We start from the raw sequence: 16,881 nt of genomic DNA, 5'->3' as shown, positions 1-16,881 counted from the left end.
CTGGGTACTGTCATAAATTCCCCTAGTGATGTGGACATCGTCCAAGAGGGCCTTACCCAAAGTAATGACTGGTGTCAGAAGCATGGCCTCAAACTGAATGCCAAGAAATGCATCATTATACCCTTTGGGGAAAATCACATCCCCACTAATTATCACATTAATAACAGTGTACTAAGCATGCAATCAGTTGTGAGGTACTTGGGCACCCAGGTTGATAGCACCCTGACTTTTGACCACCACATTGCCTCCGTGGTCCACCTCATAAGTATGGGTATTTCATCCAGGAACAATGAGGTCATAACATCCCTGTACTCCTCCCTTATCAGACCCATTCAAGTACAATGCCCCCTTTGGCATGTACCTTTCCAAGCACATGCAGCAGTTTGAGATACCACAGAGGCTTCTGACCAGGAAAATCCAGGGTCTCAAACATCTATCCTATACAGATAAGCTAAAAGACCTGTCCCTCTACTCAGTCTCATACAGACTGCTCAGAGGTGACCTGTGTCTGGCATACAAAGTCATCTCCGACTTAGCCTTGATGGAGTTGCTGCATATACATAAGTCAAACTCCACTCGCACAACCCACATGTAAGGCCTCAACCTTGTCTGTGACATTAATAGAACTTGTTGACAGGATAGATCTCTGTTCCAACGACTCCCCCATCTGTGGAATAGACTCCCTCTCCATGTCAAGTACCTCACTAACCCTCTTTAAGAGGAACCTGGATGAGTGGATGGAAAACAGAAAATATACCCCTGGGATCCCACCTGTGTCCCTGCTGGAAAGGGAAAACAGGTGCTGACTTTGTGGGAACATGGGTGAAATTCTTGGCTGGGCTTATAATGGCCTCCAGGCCAATAGCCTAGTATCAACCTATGAAACTATGAACCTATAAGGACTGAATATTGAGTTTACTTGGAAAAAAAAAATCACTCCACACCTCTGCCTTATGAAAAAAGATTGCAACATTGTATCCATATTTAACAACATTTTATTGCCACAACAAATTCTATAACTAGCCTTCCTCAGATTTCCCCATCCTTATCAAATGATGAAATCTAATTTCTGTCCTTATCTCAGCCTCGCCTCCTGCAAAGTTATTTACAAAGAAAACTGACCACTGTCTGTTGCATCTTTTGCTTCTTCATAAGTTTCAGACTTTTCTTCTAATATCTCTTTAGTTAACTCATCCTGACACTTATTCATCTCCCTTTCATGAATTGCTTGTTAATTTTGTCAGTGTCTCTTGATATTTAAACTGCTTTCCATCCCCATTAAATGAATATCGTCTTCCCCTGGTTCTAGGTTTACCACTTGTGAAGTGGGACCTTTTTAGGGAAATATGATGTTTGGCAGAATAGACCATCCCCATAAGTAGTGAAAAGGCCCAGACTTCACTTTTTTGCAAAGCTACATTTACTGTTGTAGTATTTGAGTTTTTATGCTCATTCTTATTATATTTAGCTGTTTCAGATACAAAACAGTTACTTTATGCAACTATTAAAGGAAAATTTTTGTTGTAAAATCTTGACCGTTTTACATTTTATTTTTTTGTTGTTGTTGTTGTTGAAGACACAACTGTCCAAGCAGAGACTGTTTTGCATAGAGAGAGAGGTTTTAACCCTACCTGAGTCCCACCTTTCATTTTTGCAGTCTAACCAAAAATGTCCAAGACCATTACATATTCTACATTCCTTTTTACATTGTTTTTACACTATGCTTTTTTCCTCAAGTTTGCAGACGACTGTAAGTTGGGTGCTGTCACTGACTCCCCAAATGATGTTAACATACTTCAAGAGGGTCTCACAGCAACAAATGATTGGTGCCAAAGTCATGGCCTTAAGTTAAATGCAAAAAAATGTATTATCATACCATTCGGCAATGGTGCTGCAGTAGCGTTGTCGCCTCACAGCTAGACGTTGTCCCGTTCAGTTCTCAGCTAGAGCGTCTTCTGTGTGGAGACATGCATGAATGGGCGTACCTTCGTTGAAGGTTGTGCATTAGGGATGGCAACTCGGCACGTAAAAATCTACTGCCAATCATTAGCGGATCGGAGTTCGGCTGTGGCGACCCCTAACCGGGAAAAGCCAAAAGACACAAAAAAAATACCATTCGGCAAAAACACGACCCCTACTGATTATCACATTAATGGCAACTCCCTAAGCACACAACCTGTGGTGAGAGACCTCTGTACACAAGTTGACAACAATCTCACATTTGACAATCGTGTAGCAGCAGTTGTCAGAAAAGCCTTTTACTTGGTACATCTCATAAGTAAAGGGATTGCATCCATCAAAAAGGAGGTTATTTCCTCTCTGTACTCCTCCCTCATTAGGCCAGTAATTGAGTACAATTCCCCATTTGGTATGTACCTCGCCAAACACCTGCACCAACTGGAAAGCCCACAGAATTACCTCACAAAGATAATCCATGGCCTCCAACACCTGTCCTATGTGAACAGGCTCAAGTCACTATCACTCTACTCTGTATCATACAGATTGCTCAGAGGTGACCTGTGTCTCACCCACAAGACAATGTCAGACCCTGCTCTACTAGAGATGCTCCATATCTGTAAGTCTAACTCCTCGCGTAGTACCTGATCAAAAGGCTTAAATCTAATATGTGACATTAACAAAACCTGGTGGAGAGACAGGTTTGTCTCCTAGAGGCTGCCCCGTCTCTGGAATAGACTCCCCATAAACATCAAGCAAAGTACGTCACTAACCCTCTTCAAGCGCAACCTTGATGAGTGGATGGGCAACCACAAATTTGTCCCAGGGGTTCCACCTGTGTCCCTCATTGTCAGGGGCGACAGGTGCTGATTGTGGTTTCTTTTCTGGGGATAAACTCTTGGCTAGGCTTGTAAGGGTCTTAGGGCCATTAGCCTAGTAATCTCCTATGATCCTATAAAGCTAAACTTCATTGGAGGGTACTCAGTACAGCAGACTAGAGATGCAGGTAGGTTAAAATTCAGAAATCGATCCATGAATATTGGGCAGTCAGATTATAAATACACTTAATAACGCCAGATTGAAGGACGTTCAGTATGAATAAAGAGCAAACATTTTTATAGATCAATATTTTAGGTTTAAATATTTTTTATAAGGATATAATGCTGTATGGGAGAATGATGATATATTGAATTAAAGTATATATGTAAGATATGGTAGTTCGAAACTGTAGGAGCAAAGGTGATAGGGAGGTGAAGAGGGGAGTTAGAGTGCCAATGTGAGGAAGGGTATGTAGTTGTGACAACTTGCAAAAAGCAGCTGAGTCAGGCCCAAAAATGGAGTGACCATAGACTTTATATCACAGATAAATGTTAGCGATATTAGTTGGGTGACTAGGTAGTAGGTGGGAGAATAGTGGGGATTTGACGATTATTGAGCGATAAATACATCATTGCAGCTAAGGAAATAAAAAACAAAAATAATAATAATACTTTTGTAATGAATAATTCAGAATGTTTCAGAATGTTTCACTTGGCTGGGGATCACATCCATCCTGAGCAGAACAAATGTCTCAACTTGCAAAAATAATTAAGACACTTTTGTGTTTTCACCTTTGTTAGTTGACAAATGCTATGTGATGCAATGTATGTTTAATAAAATATATATCTCAATATCTGAGCATTTTCTGAAATCAAGCCCAAGGGCATGGCTTTGTTTTTTTTTTAAACTTTTGCTTAATGAAGACAGCCTGCTGATATTCATTTCATTAGCAAAAAAAAAAAAAAAAAAGTTCTGCTTTGCACAGATTGTTTTACAGTATGTGTATGACTATGACTGCACGTCTGTATAGGTGAACACATCACGCCTGGATAAACAAAAGCTATTGTCAACGGTTGTGAACTCAGTGGTGTCAGTGTGATTCTTTTGGTGTGCATTTAAGTACTTAGGGGAGGGGCAGCTCAGTAATTCTACACCTGGCTGAGTCTCTGCCTACAGACTTGCTAAACTGCCCTAACAAGTGCTGGGGGTGAGTCTTTCAAACAATTCAGTTGTATCACTGCACACATTCATTTATCAGTGCATGGAGAATGCAGTTGCCTGATTTTGCTTATTCCAAACTTTTTGAAACTTTTCAGTGTGGTTTTGTTTGATATATTTAATGGTTCTGAACAAAATAAGCCATCATAATGGCAAAGGATGATAGTATGGTAATCCTAAGGGCTCAGAACAGTCTACCCTTACCTGAGAATTCTGATGTATTCCCTCGCAGGAGTAGCTTGCCACTGGAATATCTTGCAGGGCATAAAGTGAAACTTCAGAGAAGAGAACATGTGCGGATCCCTAGGAAGAGACCATCCATTATTCCAGGTCAGAGAATTTTTTCCCACTGTTTTGGAATTCCTGTTGAAAATGAAGACACTTCTGCTTCTAAGTAGCTGTACTTTCAATGTATCATAAATGAAGATACAATTGAATGACTCATTTACAGTTAGAAAACCATGGTTTAAGATGGAAATGAGAGGCGCAGGTGATATAAACTGAAATTTAGTATGTTAAAAGCTTGTGTTCTGCCACTCTGAATAAAAGTGCATGCGACAGGCTTGTGCTGGTTTCATGCAGTTCTCTGCTTAACTGTTTATGTGTACGAAACCTTCTGTAGTTCTCATGACCAGCTTCCATTATTAGAAGTGGAAAATGTTACAAAAGTACATGTTGGAAAGGAAAAATTTCTTACACTGCTGTGTTATCAACTTTTCCTTTATGCAGATTACCTATACCTGATTTATGGTCAAGAACTATTTTATTATTTTTACTAGTATTGAATAAACCAGTGTCTTTTTTTCTTTCGAGCTTTACTAGTAACTGCATATTTTTCTATGGTCTGTGATAAAGCAGACATATAAAGTAGTTAGTGGTCACACATCAGAGGGATACCTGGCTATTAATTTGCATATTTTGCCCTCTAATATTGCTTCCCATAAGGCTGATTTACAAGTACTTTTCATCATCTAGTTGTAACAGTTTAAGTTTTAGGTAGTTACAGTTCCTTATCTCTGACAATCCATAGCCATTTAGAATACCAAAAGCTGAAAATGTAAACCTTCAGAATATCCAACACAAAATGCTGATTATTCAGAAGGCCAACAAATACCGGTAGTTAATTTCTGAGAATGTGGTACAGCTTGGACTGGGGGTTTTGCCCTTTCTTTGCTGTAGTGCAATCTCAGAGTTGGCATGTATAATTAGCAGGGGGTTTGGAGAGGTGCAGGGTGGCTTGCTCCCTTGCAAAAAAAAAAAAAAACAATATTTTTTGAGTTTTAGCTCAGTTTTAATATTCCAAGCATTTGCGACGCCAACATTTTGACATGGGCCCCTGACAATCAGGATAGTGTTAGTGTCTTGGTAAACACTGCTACAGTTTCTGAGGCCATGATATCATAAAGGTATGGATTTAACTCCATGGCTTTGCAACTGTATATAGTATCAGAGATGACACTGTAGCAGACGAAAGAAGTTCCACATTAGAGGTGTGCAATCTGTCAGACAAGTTATACAATTGTCAGACAAGTTATACAATTGTCAGACAAGCTGATGATGCCATTGCCTAGCTGAAAGTTCCATATCCTGCTACAAAAAGGAAAAAAGAAGAAAAAAAATGTTCCATCTTGCAGACAACGTTCCCTCAATCAATTAAGACAGGATCAGGTTACACTAACATGATACAGCTTCCTTCTTGACATTTCTTTATTATATGAGTGATCACACCCTAGTTAAGATAACTTACAAATCCTTTAATGTAGTAATGAACGACTTCATAGCATAAACAGGTTCTGTTGTAGCTATAAGTGATAATATGTTTTGCTTAAATTTTCCTTACAGCATAAAACCCAAAGATCCATTAAGTCAAAGACATTTTTTACATATGATAGTTCCATATCAGCAATAATTAATATGCATTATAAAGATCACCCATTAGAAACACCAATAACAATTAAAATACAGATAAAAATCACCTAAAACTGTTACAAAACCAGTTACTAGAATAATTATACAACATTTCATACTTATTTCAAAACAGACCATGTTGCATAACTAAACTATAACTTCTATGCGTAATGCTGTTCATTCTTGCATTCTTGTAATACTCTGTTTTATTGAAGCCTATTTTTAAATTTTCATCTTATTGCAATCTGTTGCTTGTTATATAAGGATATGTTTTATTTATATTTGTTTGCCACAGGTAGTGCACCAATCAAACCTAATCAATTTCAGACACAATGTGGCTAAAAGACAAAGACATTTCACAGTAAATAAGAAAACAAATGATGTAATAAGAATTAATGGCAACACAGTATAGGTTCATAAAATAACAGAATACAACACATGCAGGTACAGTACATGAGAGTATACCAGTCCTAAAGAGTTGCAGGTAGGGTTGTCACCTTTTCCATTACTCAAACGGGATTTTTTTTTTTAATGGAAACATAAGATTTTGCAGGACAAACCATACTTACAATCAGCATGAGGGAGTGGATGGACTTCACTTTTCTGCCAAAATAAAACTTCATTCTTCTAGAATTTAAGTTGTTTCAGTTGTTCAGTGTAATATAAATACATTTCCAATACAAAATAACTGTTTTATGGTGTTATAGGAGGAACCTTAAGAAATATTTTTGCCCGGGTATCTCAGGACATTTTCCTGTTTGTCACAGGATAGATCTGTCTGAATAGGGACTGTCCAGTGTAAAGAGGAGTAGGTGGTAACCCTATTTTCAGGGAACTTAAATGTATGTGTTTGTGACTCTGTTTATTCGGTTGTTGGTTTGCTCCTTCACAGACCCTTTTCAGCCATAATTGAAGCCCAGAGGGCATGTAACAAAACTGTAGCTTCATATGCTAAAGTAGGTGGTCTAATTGTGATATGTAATGTAGGTTGTGTAACATACTATAAAACTGAGGCCTTTAATGATAGAATTTTACTAGGACAATTTAATGCACATACAGTTTTAAACCTGTCACACACCTGCACTCTGAAAAGTATGGGCTAAGCAGGCTGTATGTTGTCTTAAAAGCAATTACTGTTTAATAACATATTCTTGAAAGAAATAAACTTTATATGTGCATCACATATACATGTTTGTATGAATATATATTTGTAGGTGTGTGTATAAAATATTATATACAATGTGGAAAATGAAAATATACTGTATATTGCCTATGTATGCAAATAGTGGATTTTTTCTCCCCAGTGTTCTGTGCTGAAAAAGGGTATGTATCCCAGTCAGACTTTCTCAGTCAACAAACAGATTAAATAAAAAAAAATATATATATATATATATATATATATATATATATATATATATATTCATATATGGGTTCAACTGGTTTGGTTGACAGGGATTTTGGTCAACATCTGTTTAATTGACTGCATTTGTTAACTATACAGACAGTCAACAGGTATGCAAGATCAATAATTTCCCTGAAAGGGAATGTTTCCTTTCCCTGGAGATTATGTGAGTTTGGTGTTAGTATATATAATTAGTAAGGGTATGGGGAGTACAGTCACAGGGGATGCTGTTGTTTTTTTTTTTTTTTAACTAATATTTGCATGCGTTGAGAATCAACCTTGGTGCATGGAAACTAGGAAGTTGATGTTTCCATTTTTGATGGTGGTTTACTTCCAAGATGTCAACATTCACGTTAATCGACCAACTGAATGCAAATCATTTTAGTAGAGAACATTTGCATGTAACATAACAAAAGTGTAATTTACATGTGTTATGCTGTTCATTCTTGCATTCTTCTTATACTTTGTTTTATTGAAGCAATATTGTGACTCTCCCTCTCTGGGCCAGTAATCACAGAGCCTGAATCCTCACCACTGACACTGGAGTGTTACATTCACTTGGAATACAAATGGATGCAACCAGTATTTCCAGATGCAGACCTCTGTGCATCAAGCACAATTTCAGTTAAGAGCACACAGGGAACACACTCAGCCCAAGGTCTGGATTTCTTTATATCTGCCTCCCTCCAGGTCCCCAATAAGAATCCCCACTGGTACAGCTGTAGGGTTAGGTCCTCAGCCGAGAGTCCAAGCCAAGTCTTCCAGCATCCTGTCTGTGAAATCAGTGCTTCATGCCCCTCCCTCAAGTAGCTGACACACACTCTTTGAGATTTAATTTTCTCACACACACACACACACACACACACACACACACACACACACACACACACACACACACACACACACATACCCAACCCTGGGAAAGGCTGACACAGATTTACATGCTGTGCCCCCTTCTGCCCAGAGTATAAGGTAGTTATCATTGCCACCAGACATTCCACAATTAACTCTAAGGCCCGTAACAAAGGGTGTCCAATTATACTTTGTAATATTAATACTAATACAAATGGTAGTAGTTGACCAAGACAGATAGACCTCCTGGAGTGGCCCACACAGTGTCACCAAAAGAATATAAGCACTCTTAGAGGTTAAATACTTTCTAAAAGGACCAGCCATGAGAACAGTTTTAAATATATTTAATAATAAATAATAGAAGAACATGAAAATACTGAAAATATATTTATAGTACACCACAGAGTTCAAATCACAGGAAATACTGAAAATAACTTTGATGAACAGACTGAGACAAATAAAGAAAACCAATCTGTAAACTAAGCTTCACTATATTTTATTTTCCTGACTGAATCTAGGAGAATTACTATTTCCAACTTGCTTAATAGATCATGGCAGATAATGTGGTGAATGATCCTGCTTGTTGTCAGGCCCAAGACAGAATATTCAATACTGAGAGATTTCTCACTATAATATCTAAAATCTAATTTCCAAGATGTCTGGCAAAATGACCTCATCAGGTCACCTGACTCTAGGTTTTCACAGTATCATACTTTGAAGCTGAGACAGGAATTTAGCATAGACAGCTACATATCTACATGTTTAAGGCAGTGCCCTAGAGCCATGAAACAATTATAGTACTTTTCCTCTTCTTTACAGAGGGTATTATTTATTTATTTATTTATTTATTTATTTAACATTTGTTGACTGGGAAAGTCTGACTAGGTTCCACAGAGCCTGTTTTCAGCAGAAGCCCGTGGAAAAATGCTCCAGATGCATGTCTTTAGACAAGGGCCTCTCCCAGACCTACTGACTCCAGTTCCATTCAGCACAGTGGGGTGCTGTGTTTATAGCTTAACAGTTAATTTAATTTCAAGGATTTTCCAAAACTAATGAGACTGAGATTAAAGGCTTCTGTTCCAGTGTCCTTTGCTAACATATATACATACAGTCTTACATGTATATTCCTTCTCTGTTCATCAGGACCCACTATTCATAGGTTCATAGGTGTGTACTAAGCTAATGGCCCTGGAGCCTTTACAAACCTAGCCCATAGAAGTGCCCTGGCATTGTGCCACCCAATGTCATACATACGTTGATACATTTTTTTAACACTAGCAACTTTACAAACGCATTTTGATTTTCAAATGCCATATAGTGCTAATACATTTGTAACATAATTATCTGTGCAAATCAGTTTGATATTCAAATGTCATACAGTTCTAATACATTTATAACATAAGCATTTGTGAAAAGCAGTTTGCTATCCAAATGCCATACAGTTCTAATACATTTGTAACATAAGCATTTGTGCAAACCAGTTTGATATTCAAATGCCATACAGTTCTAATACATGTGTAACACAAGCATCTTGTATAACTAAGTTTGATATTCAAAGGACATATCATTCTTTACAGAACTCTAAATGGCTATGCTGGCACTAGCTCACATCATCACACACATTTTTCTATTTTTCTTCTTATTGCAATCTGTTGCTTGTCATATGAGGATATATTGGCAACTGTTACTGTCTATATTTGAATATCTTAGATATGCTGTAGTGTTGTAACTTGCTTGCTATTTGCTTGAGCCTGTCATGGATCAACTCACCTCCCTGGCTAACAGATAATCATCAAAATATAAATGATAACGTATCTGTAGTAAAAGTGACTTAATTATAGGAGAATTAAACTGTGTTATTGAATACAGGGGGTCAGAAATAGAGACCTTGGGGTTAACATTGCAAAAGTGTCAAAAGCTGGCACTTAATGACAAACCAGATTAAATTCTATTGCATTTTCTAAAGAAAATGCATCTACAGTAACATAAATAATACTGCAGTGAATAAAATTATCTTTACGACTGAGATTCGGGTAACTCCATAAAAGTTGCATTTTCAGCATTATTGGTAACTGAGCATTTTGATTTTTCCCTTTATCTGGCTAAGTAAGCTGAGCCTACCATGGTTTTTCAACCATGATTTTGCTTCTAAGGCTTAACACAGGGAATTACAGAATGTGTTGCATAAGAGCAGTACATGCAACACTGATGATTCTCTTTGTCCATCCTGATTTCCTGTTTTGCACATGTCATTTGTATGTTCTCCTTTGAATTACATAATTTTGGGCATTTTGTCTGCCACTATTCTAGTTTCTACTCACTTCCCAAGTGTGATGGTTAGTTCTCAACTGTATCTGTACATTGCATATGTGCTTACCTTATGACCTTGGCTTGGCTACAAAAGGTTCACAAAGGATAAAATCTCTTACCAGTTAGCAAACAGTTAAATAAATATTTAAGTCTAATGTTTATATAGACAGATTACAGATACATACAGCCTGGAAAAATATTCAAAACTCAATCTGTGGTTCTTATTACTTAAATCAAGCTAAACATTCCTGATGTAGGATACAGTGAAAGCTAAGTAAAGAATATGACACAGGACATTGCAGATGTTATTTCAGAAATCAGCTCAGGAGTGCACAAACATTACTGGTGTAGGATACAGTGAAAGCTAAGTAGAGAACATGACACATGACATTGCAGATGTTATTTCAAAAATCAGCTCAGTAGTACAGAACACAAAGTGAGACCTATAAGGAGGTTATCGTTATATACATATCCCTTGTACAGTCACTTACTACTTGCAACTTCTTTTTTTTTTGTTTTTTGCCAAGTCTTAGTTTTAATGCTGTATAATTCCCTTGCTAGTCCACTCCAAAGCATGGGTAAACCAATGTCAAAAGCCTTGCCACTGTGAGAGTTCAGTGATTAGTTTCTGGCTATTAGTAAGCTTATTGATGGATCAGGGTTCTTTCACGTATCTATAGATCTCAGCAGAGTTTTATTGCACCTCTCTCTGCTGCTGTGAACATGTGCTGGTTGAGTGTAGCAGATTAGATTATAACCTCAGTTTTTCAAGTGCTGCTCACTTTAGGACCAGATAGTCAAATGTATAGACATGGAAGTCAGTTGTAATGTATCCTCGTCTGCAATAAAGCATTAGAAAGGACGAGAAGAAGTAACGGGATAGTTAATTAGTGCATGTCTTTTTTGTTTGCATAGGATTTCTCAGGGTCTTTGATTTCCTCCTACATGTCAAAGACCTGTATTAGGTGGATCAGAGACTCTAATTTGTCTGTAGGGGGTGATGTAAATGTGCAATATGAAACAAAAACCTAGTAACCTGCTTCTGCCCCCGCCATGAAAACTCTGCAGTTAGTGATCGTTTTCTGTGAGGTCACACTAGGTGTTAGATGTGACTTGTAAAAGATTGCGTGAGTCTTACACAAGAACCTTCCTAGCCAGCCATAGCTGATATCTCAGAATGGAAATCCATTAATGTAGAAGAGAAGGTCAAGTCAGAGGTGTGTTTTGTAAAACACATCAAATCATCAGAAAGTTTTGGATCTGAACAGGAAGTCTAAGACATTTAGTCTTATGAGCTGATATTTATCCTCACAGACAACATCATACCAATTTATCTTTGCCTTTGTTGAGTACTAGATCATAATGTTAGACCTAGTCTTAAGCTAAACTAAATGGAAATTGCAGTTTTGAGTTGTGCTACCAATATCAGGCCTTCTGAATAAAGCAGGGCAGAATCATTAGCATATTTTGTTGGTTGGTTAGTTAATTTTACTTTATTTTATTTTATACATCCATATAGATTTATTTATTTGAAATCCTATACCTGCAGTAAAAACAAAAGTTTGACTAAAAAAAATGTTTCTCAGATTCTACTTCTCCACCTTACCAATGCACTGTGGAGACATGCATCCAAACTTTGCTCCAGCTTCCAACCAAAGCCCAATTAACTACTACCCAACCACTAGTACCCCAAAACAGTAAAAGCAAAACCACAAAGCAAAAGGATAAAAAAACACTCTCGGCTGGACTGCCCTCTGTGTGGATTCTGCATGTCCTCCCTGCCATCATGAGGGTTTCCTCCAGGTGCTCTTGTTTCCTCCCAAGTTATAAAGACATGCATCTAGAGTGTATTTCCCCAGGCCTCCACTGAAAATTGGCTTTGTTCCAAGTTGGACTTTCCTGGTTAACAAATGTTAAATAAATAAATAAAAATAAATAAAAACCTAAGGAGCATATCAAATGCACTAGCTGACTTGCACACTTTCATATCCCAGACGTACTTATAGCTACTGAGACCTGATTACAAGTCACCATCAAATACAATGAGCTTCTACCACCAGGATACAGCATACTTAGAGCTGATCGTACAAGTAACAGGACAGGTGGAGTAGCCATTTTATACCTTAACCATCTAAACATCTTACCATATCTTTATAGGTAATCCCCCAATTCAACAAAGCAGGACTGCTAATTTCTACAAAAGTCTGTACACGATTGCAATATGCATCTTACTGGAAATAACATTCCAATACTTCAGGACATTCTATCCTGGGTACCCAGTCACATACCTCAAGAAACTATACTTCTAGGAGAGTGTAACACAGCTAGCACCAAATTAAATTTGACAACCACCACAGCTAATACTAATCTCTTTGGGATTAGATAACTTTTAACCCAGATCAGATACAACAAACCGACTAAAAAAGCATCAGTATTAGCTTGGATACTGTCATCCCGCCCCTGAAAAATCTCCAACACAAGCACCTTACCAGGCTTTTTAAGTGACCACCTCCCTACCCTTGCCAATAGAATCCCGACCCACTCTCCAGAAAAACACCACTACAAAACTGTGTGCAACCTAAGTTTAGTACAGAAAAATTCACCTCAGCCTCCAAATCTTACAACTGGTCAGCCATAAAAACACTACCACCTGATGAGGGTATGCTAGAATTCAATAAAGCATTTCTCCTCATACCAAATGAATATGCCCCTGTGACAGCCATGCCCTGGCCCAGCAATCAAGGAGCCTCAATCCTCACCACTATCACCGTGAAGGTTGTCTCCTAGAAGAGAAAATGATCACTAATACACACAGTAAAGTGCAATTTCCCTTAAGTGCACACAGAGATCACAGTCAGTCTGGGGCTAGTTGCTACCTTGCTCACCAGGTCCCCAATAAGACTCCCCACTGGCACAGCTATAGGATCCAGATCTCAGCCTAGCTGGGCAAGCTAAAACCTCCAGTACCCTCTCTGTCCAACCAGTGCTTTGTGTCCCTGCCAAGTAGCTAACACACCACACACACACTTTGAGATAAGTATTTATACAACTTCACAGACACTCCTGGGAAAGGCTGACACAGATTCTCCAGCTGTGCCCCTTTACCCAGACCATACCGTAGTAATCCCTGCTACCACCCAGCTAATAATATCAGCTACTAAAAGGCCCTTAAAAGGGTTTCCAATTATTACTGTGCAATATTATTATCCAATGGTAATGTGACTATTCAGTCTAGGCTTATTGGAAGGGCTTAGACAGTAAACTCTATAAATATATAATGTACTCTAAAGCATAATTTATCTCTACATAAACCAGCCACAGGTAGAAGGTTTTAAAATTATTTAATAATAATTAAAACACAAGACAAAACTACTACACCACAGAGATATCTAAGAGTTCAGAGATCACACAGAAACTTAAAATATTACAGTAGGACAGGTCTGATTTCAAAGAAAAATACCTTATTAATCTTTACTAGCTTTAACTATTCCTACAAAAAATCACAGTGCTAAAACTTACGTGTGAGCATAAGGCAGAGTGCTGAGTTAGATATCCAAGATCAAAATGCTCTCTGTCTCTGTTTGCGAGAAATAGTATTTAAACATTGCTAACAAACATGTCCCTAAGGCCCTCCCAAATTATATCATTTTTGACAGTCTGGAGTGCTCAGGCCACAAACTACATTATTTAGCAATCTAACACCTGCTCAGAAACTTACAGCAATAAAAGGCATTTCACATATATACCCTAGCAGAAACCAGAGCAGTAAAGCACCATCCAAATGTAAATTCTGGTCATAAATGTTAGCCTTAAAACAATGGGCATGAAACCTTCATCCAGACTCACTGGAGCTAACATGAAAGAGTCATAACATGCTTCACTGGGCCAGTAGAGTGCAATGTTGTCATATATTTTGCAGTTTCACATTTCGCATTATTCCTTTACACTCAAGAAACATGCCTGTATTTTACATTTACTTACAAATGACAGAATTATATAGCAAATTCTATTTGACTAGGCTGTCAGTCTTCGCCCATCTCTCCCCAATTGTCACAGCCCCACTAAGGAAAAAGAGGGTCATACTGAATGTGTCTCCTTGGCTATCTCCTAAAACTACAAAATTAATGAGACAAAGTTGTAAAGATTGGAAACAAACTATAAAAACTCAAAAAAATCTTCAACACTTTAGATATCTCAGGTATAAAACTAAACATAGCATAAGATGGAACAAAATAAATCACTACTGCCCCTTCCAAAACTCATCAGAATACTCCTAAACTCTTTTGGGTGTCCATTTAAAGTTTAGTAAACCCAGGCTGCAATTCATTATGATTGATTCCCCAACAAATACAGCACAGAAATTCAACAACCATTTTATACAATCCATCACCTCCGTATTGAAAACTAATGTTGTCTGTGATCTCATACCTTTGCTAGAATCCAACTCCTATCAAGAATACTTCTCCATAAAAACAGTCTCCACCCTATCAGTAAAAAAATATTCCTTGTGCTTAAAACTACCACCCTAACCATAGATACCCTACCACCAAAATAGCTAAAATTAGCTGCAGAAGATTATCCCTAGTCCTTAGCCCTTTTAATAAATAGATCCATCAGAGAATGAATGTCCCCACCATTTAGAAAAAGGCCTACATAGTGCCAGTTCACAAAGGAGGCTTTTCTAAAGATGATGCCAACTTTAGGCCTCAAACAATACTACCTCTCAAAACCAAAGTTCTTGAAAATTGTTTACAAATCTAGCTACTGGATTACATCATTGTAAACAACCTTTTTCCCCTACACAACACAACACAATGTTCAACCCAACTATAACACTACTACAATCCTATTACAATTAACCAGTACTATCAATAAGAACCAAAACTCTGGCAATTTGGTCTTCCTTCATTTTTTCTCAAAATATCTAACGATTTTGAAATAGTTCCACATTACCAACCACTGCAAAAACATTTCTTCTCTTGGTTTGTCTCCTCTCTCTCTCTAGCTCTCTGTTAGTTTAAAACCTGTTGATCAGACAGATACCAAGTTGTCATGTAACAAACAGAGTATTCCTCATTCCTGCCAATAAAGTTGGTTTACCACAAGGATGATTACTATGTAAAAATGTTATAAACAACCTTCATTCTATACCGGTACAATACACAGATGATTTGACTATAATTTGTTCTACTTTTACCTTGAAAATTTTATAAGAAGTGACCCAGGAAACCTTCACCTCCATCAAAACATGGCTAGATAATTCACATCTGCTATTAAAGTCTAAAAAAATAAGCTGCTCCTCTTTGCCCCCATGTCACACCATCAAGGCAAATGCTATTTTAACTTCATTTGATTTAACAACACTAAGACCGAACTTGTTCCTCACACTAATCTTCTGGGGGTCACTATTGACGATATGAACTTTGGCCCCCCCACATCCAAACAGTGATCAAAAAACACCAAAAGCTGGGCCGTGCTGTATAGGGCAAAACTATACCTCACTGATAAGGCCAGGGAAACAGCTGCTAAAACCTACTTACTACCCTAATTATTAAAATCCTCACAGATCTTCACAAACCTACCAATACTCCAGAAAACAAAATTCGAAAAGTGCTATAATAAAATGGCAAAACTTGATACAAACATTCCTACTGTGTCCCCCCACACTGTCAAGCTCTCAGAATACTAAATTAAATCAACTTTTAATCATACATAACCTAAACAAACACCTAGCCCTCAAATCTGTAATCCATAAATATAACACAAGCAGAAATCTAAGGATCTCCAGATAAACCTTTACTAAGCATAAGTAAATCTAAAATTACAGCAGGAGATGCATTTTACTCAAGCAATGTCTTCCAGTTTTGGAACCAAATACCGCCCTCCCCCCAAGCAAATTAAAGAACCACAAACTTTTAAATGCAGCCCAAACAATATCTAAGACAGTCCTGGAATTGCCAGTGCTCTTCTCCAGGTTGAACAGGGCTCAAAGTTTCACACCAGTGTTTTTAAGTTACAAAAACTTTCACCTTCATGAAATTGGAAACAAACTCACACAAATATATATATATCTGTGTGTGTGTGTGTGCCAGCGCTCATGTGTTTGTACAGCAAATATTAAATTACTTGGTTTGTTTTGTACATAAGACATGATTGTTATTTATTCCATGTAGGCACCTATATACATGCATATATTTATTTATTTTATTTTATACTGCGGTGGTGGTGCTGTGGTAGCATTGTCGCCTCACAGTTAGACGTTGCCCGATCGATTCTCAGTTAGAGCGTCCTCTGTGTGGCAACATGCACAAATGGGCATTCCTTCATTGAAGGTTGTGCGTTAGGCCCGGCAAGCCAGCACAGTAAAACTCTACTGCCAATCATTAGTGGACCGGAGTTCCGCTGTGGCGACCCCT

The 16,881-nt window shown here is 37.8% G+C and overlaps 1 protein-coding gene across 3 annotated transcripts in view; it reads left to right on the top strand.

Annotated features, from left to right (window-relative positions):
* The first annotated feature begins 4,025 nt into the window (after positions 1-4,025).
* Positions 4,026-16,881, top strand: part of FRY (FRY microtubule binding protein) — a 2,210,679-nt gene continuing 2,197,823 nt past the window's right edge. For all 3 annotated transcript variants that reach the window (XM_044073229.1, XM_044073230.1, XM_044073228.1), the window contains exon 1: positions 4,026-4,323. In XM_044073229.1, coding sequence (XP_043929164.1) covers positions 4,143-4,323 — 181 coding nt within the window. In that variant the 5' untranslated portion in view covers positions 4,026-4,142. The remainder of the gene's footprint in view (positions 4,324-16,881) is intronic.

This window comes from Protopterus annectens, chromosome 5.part1 (assembly GCF_019279795.1).
Source record: "Protopterus annectens isolate FY-2018-M chromosome 5.part1, PAN1.0, whole genome shotgun sequence".
Lineage (NCBI taxonomy): Eukaryota > Metazoa > Chordata > Ceratodontiformes > Protopteridae > Protopterus > Protopterus annectens.
Note: the sequence above shows the minus strand (reverse complement) of the source record. Positions and strands in the feature narration are given on the sequence as shown.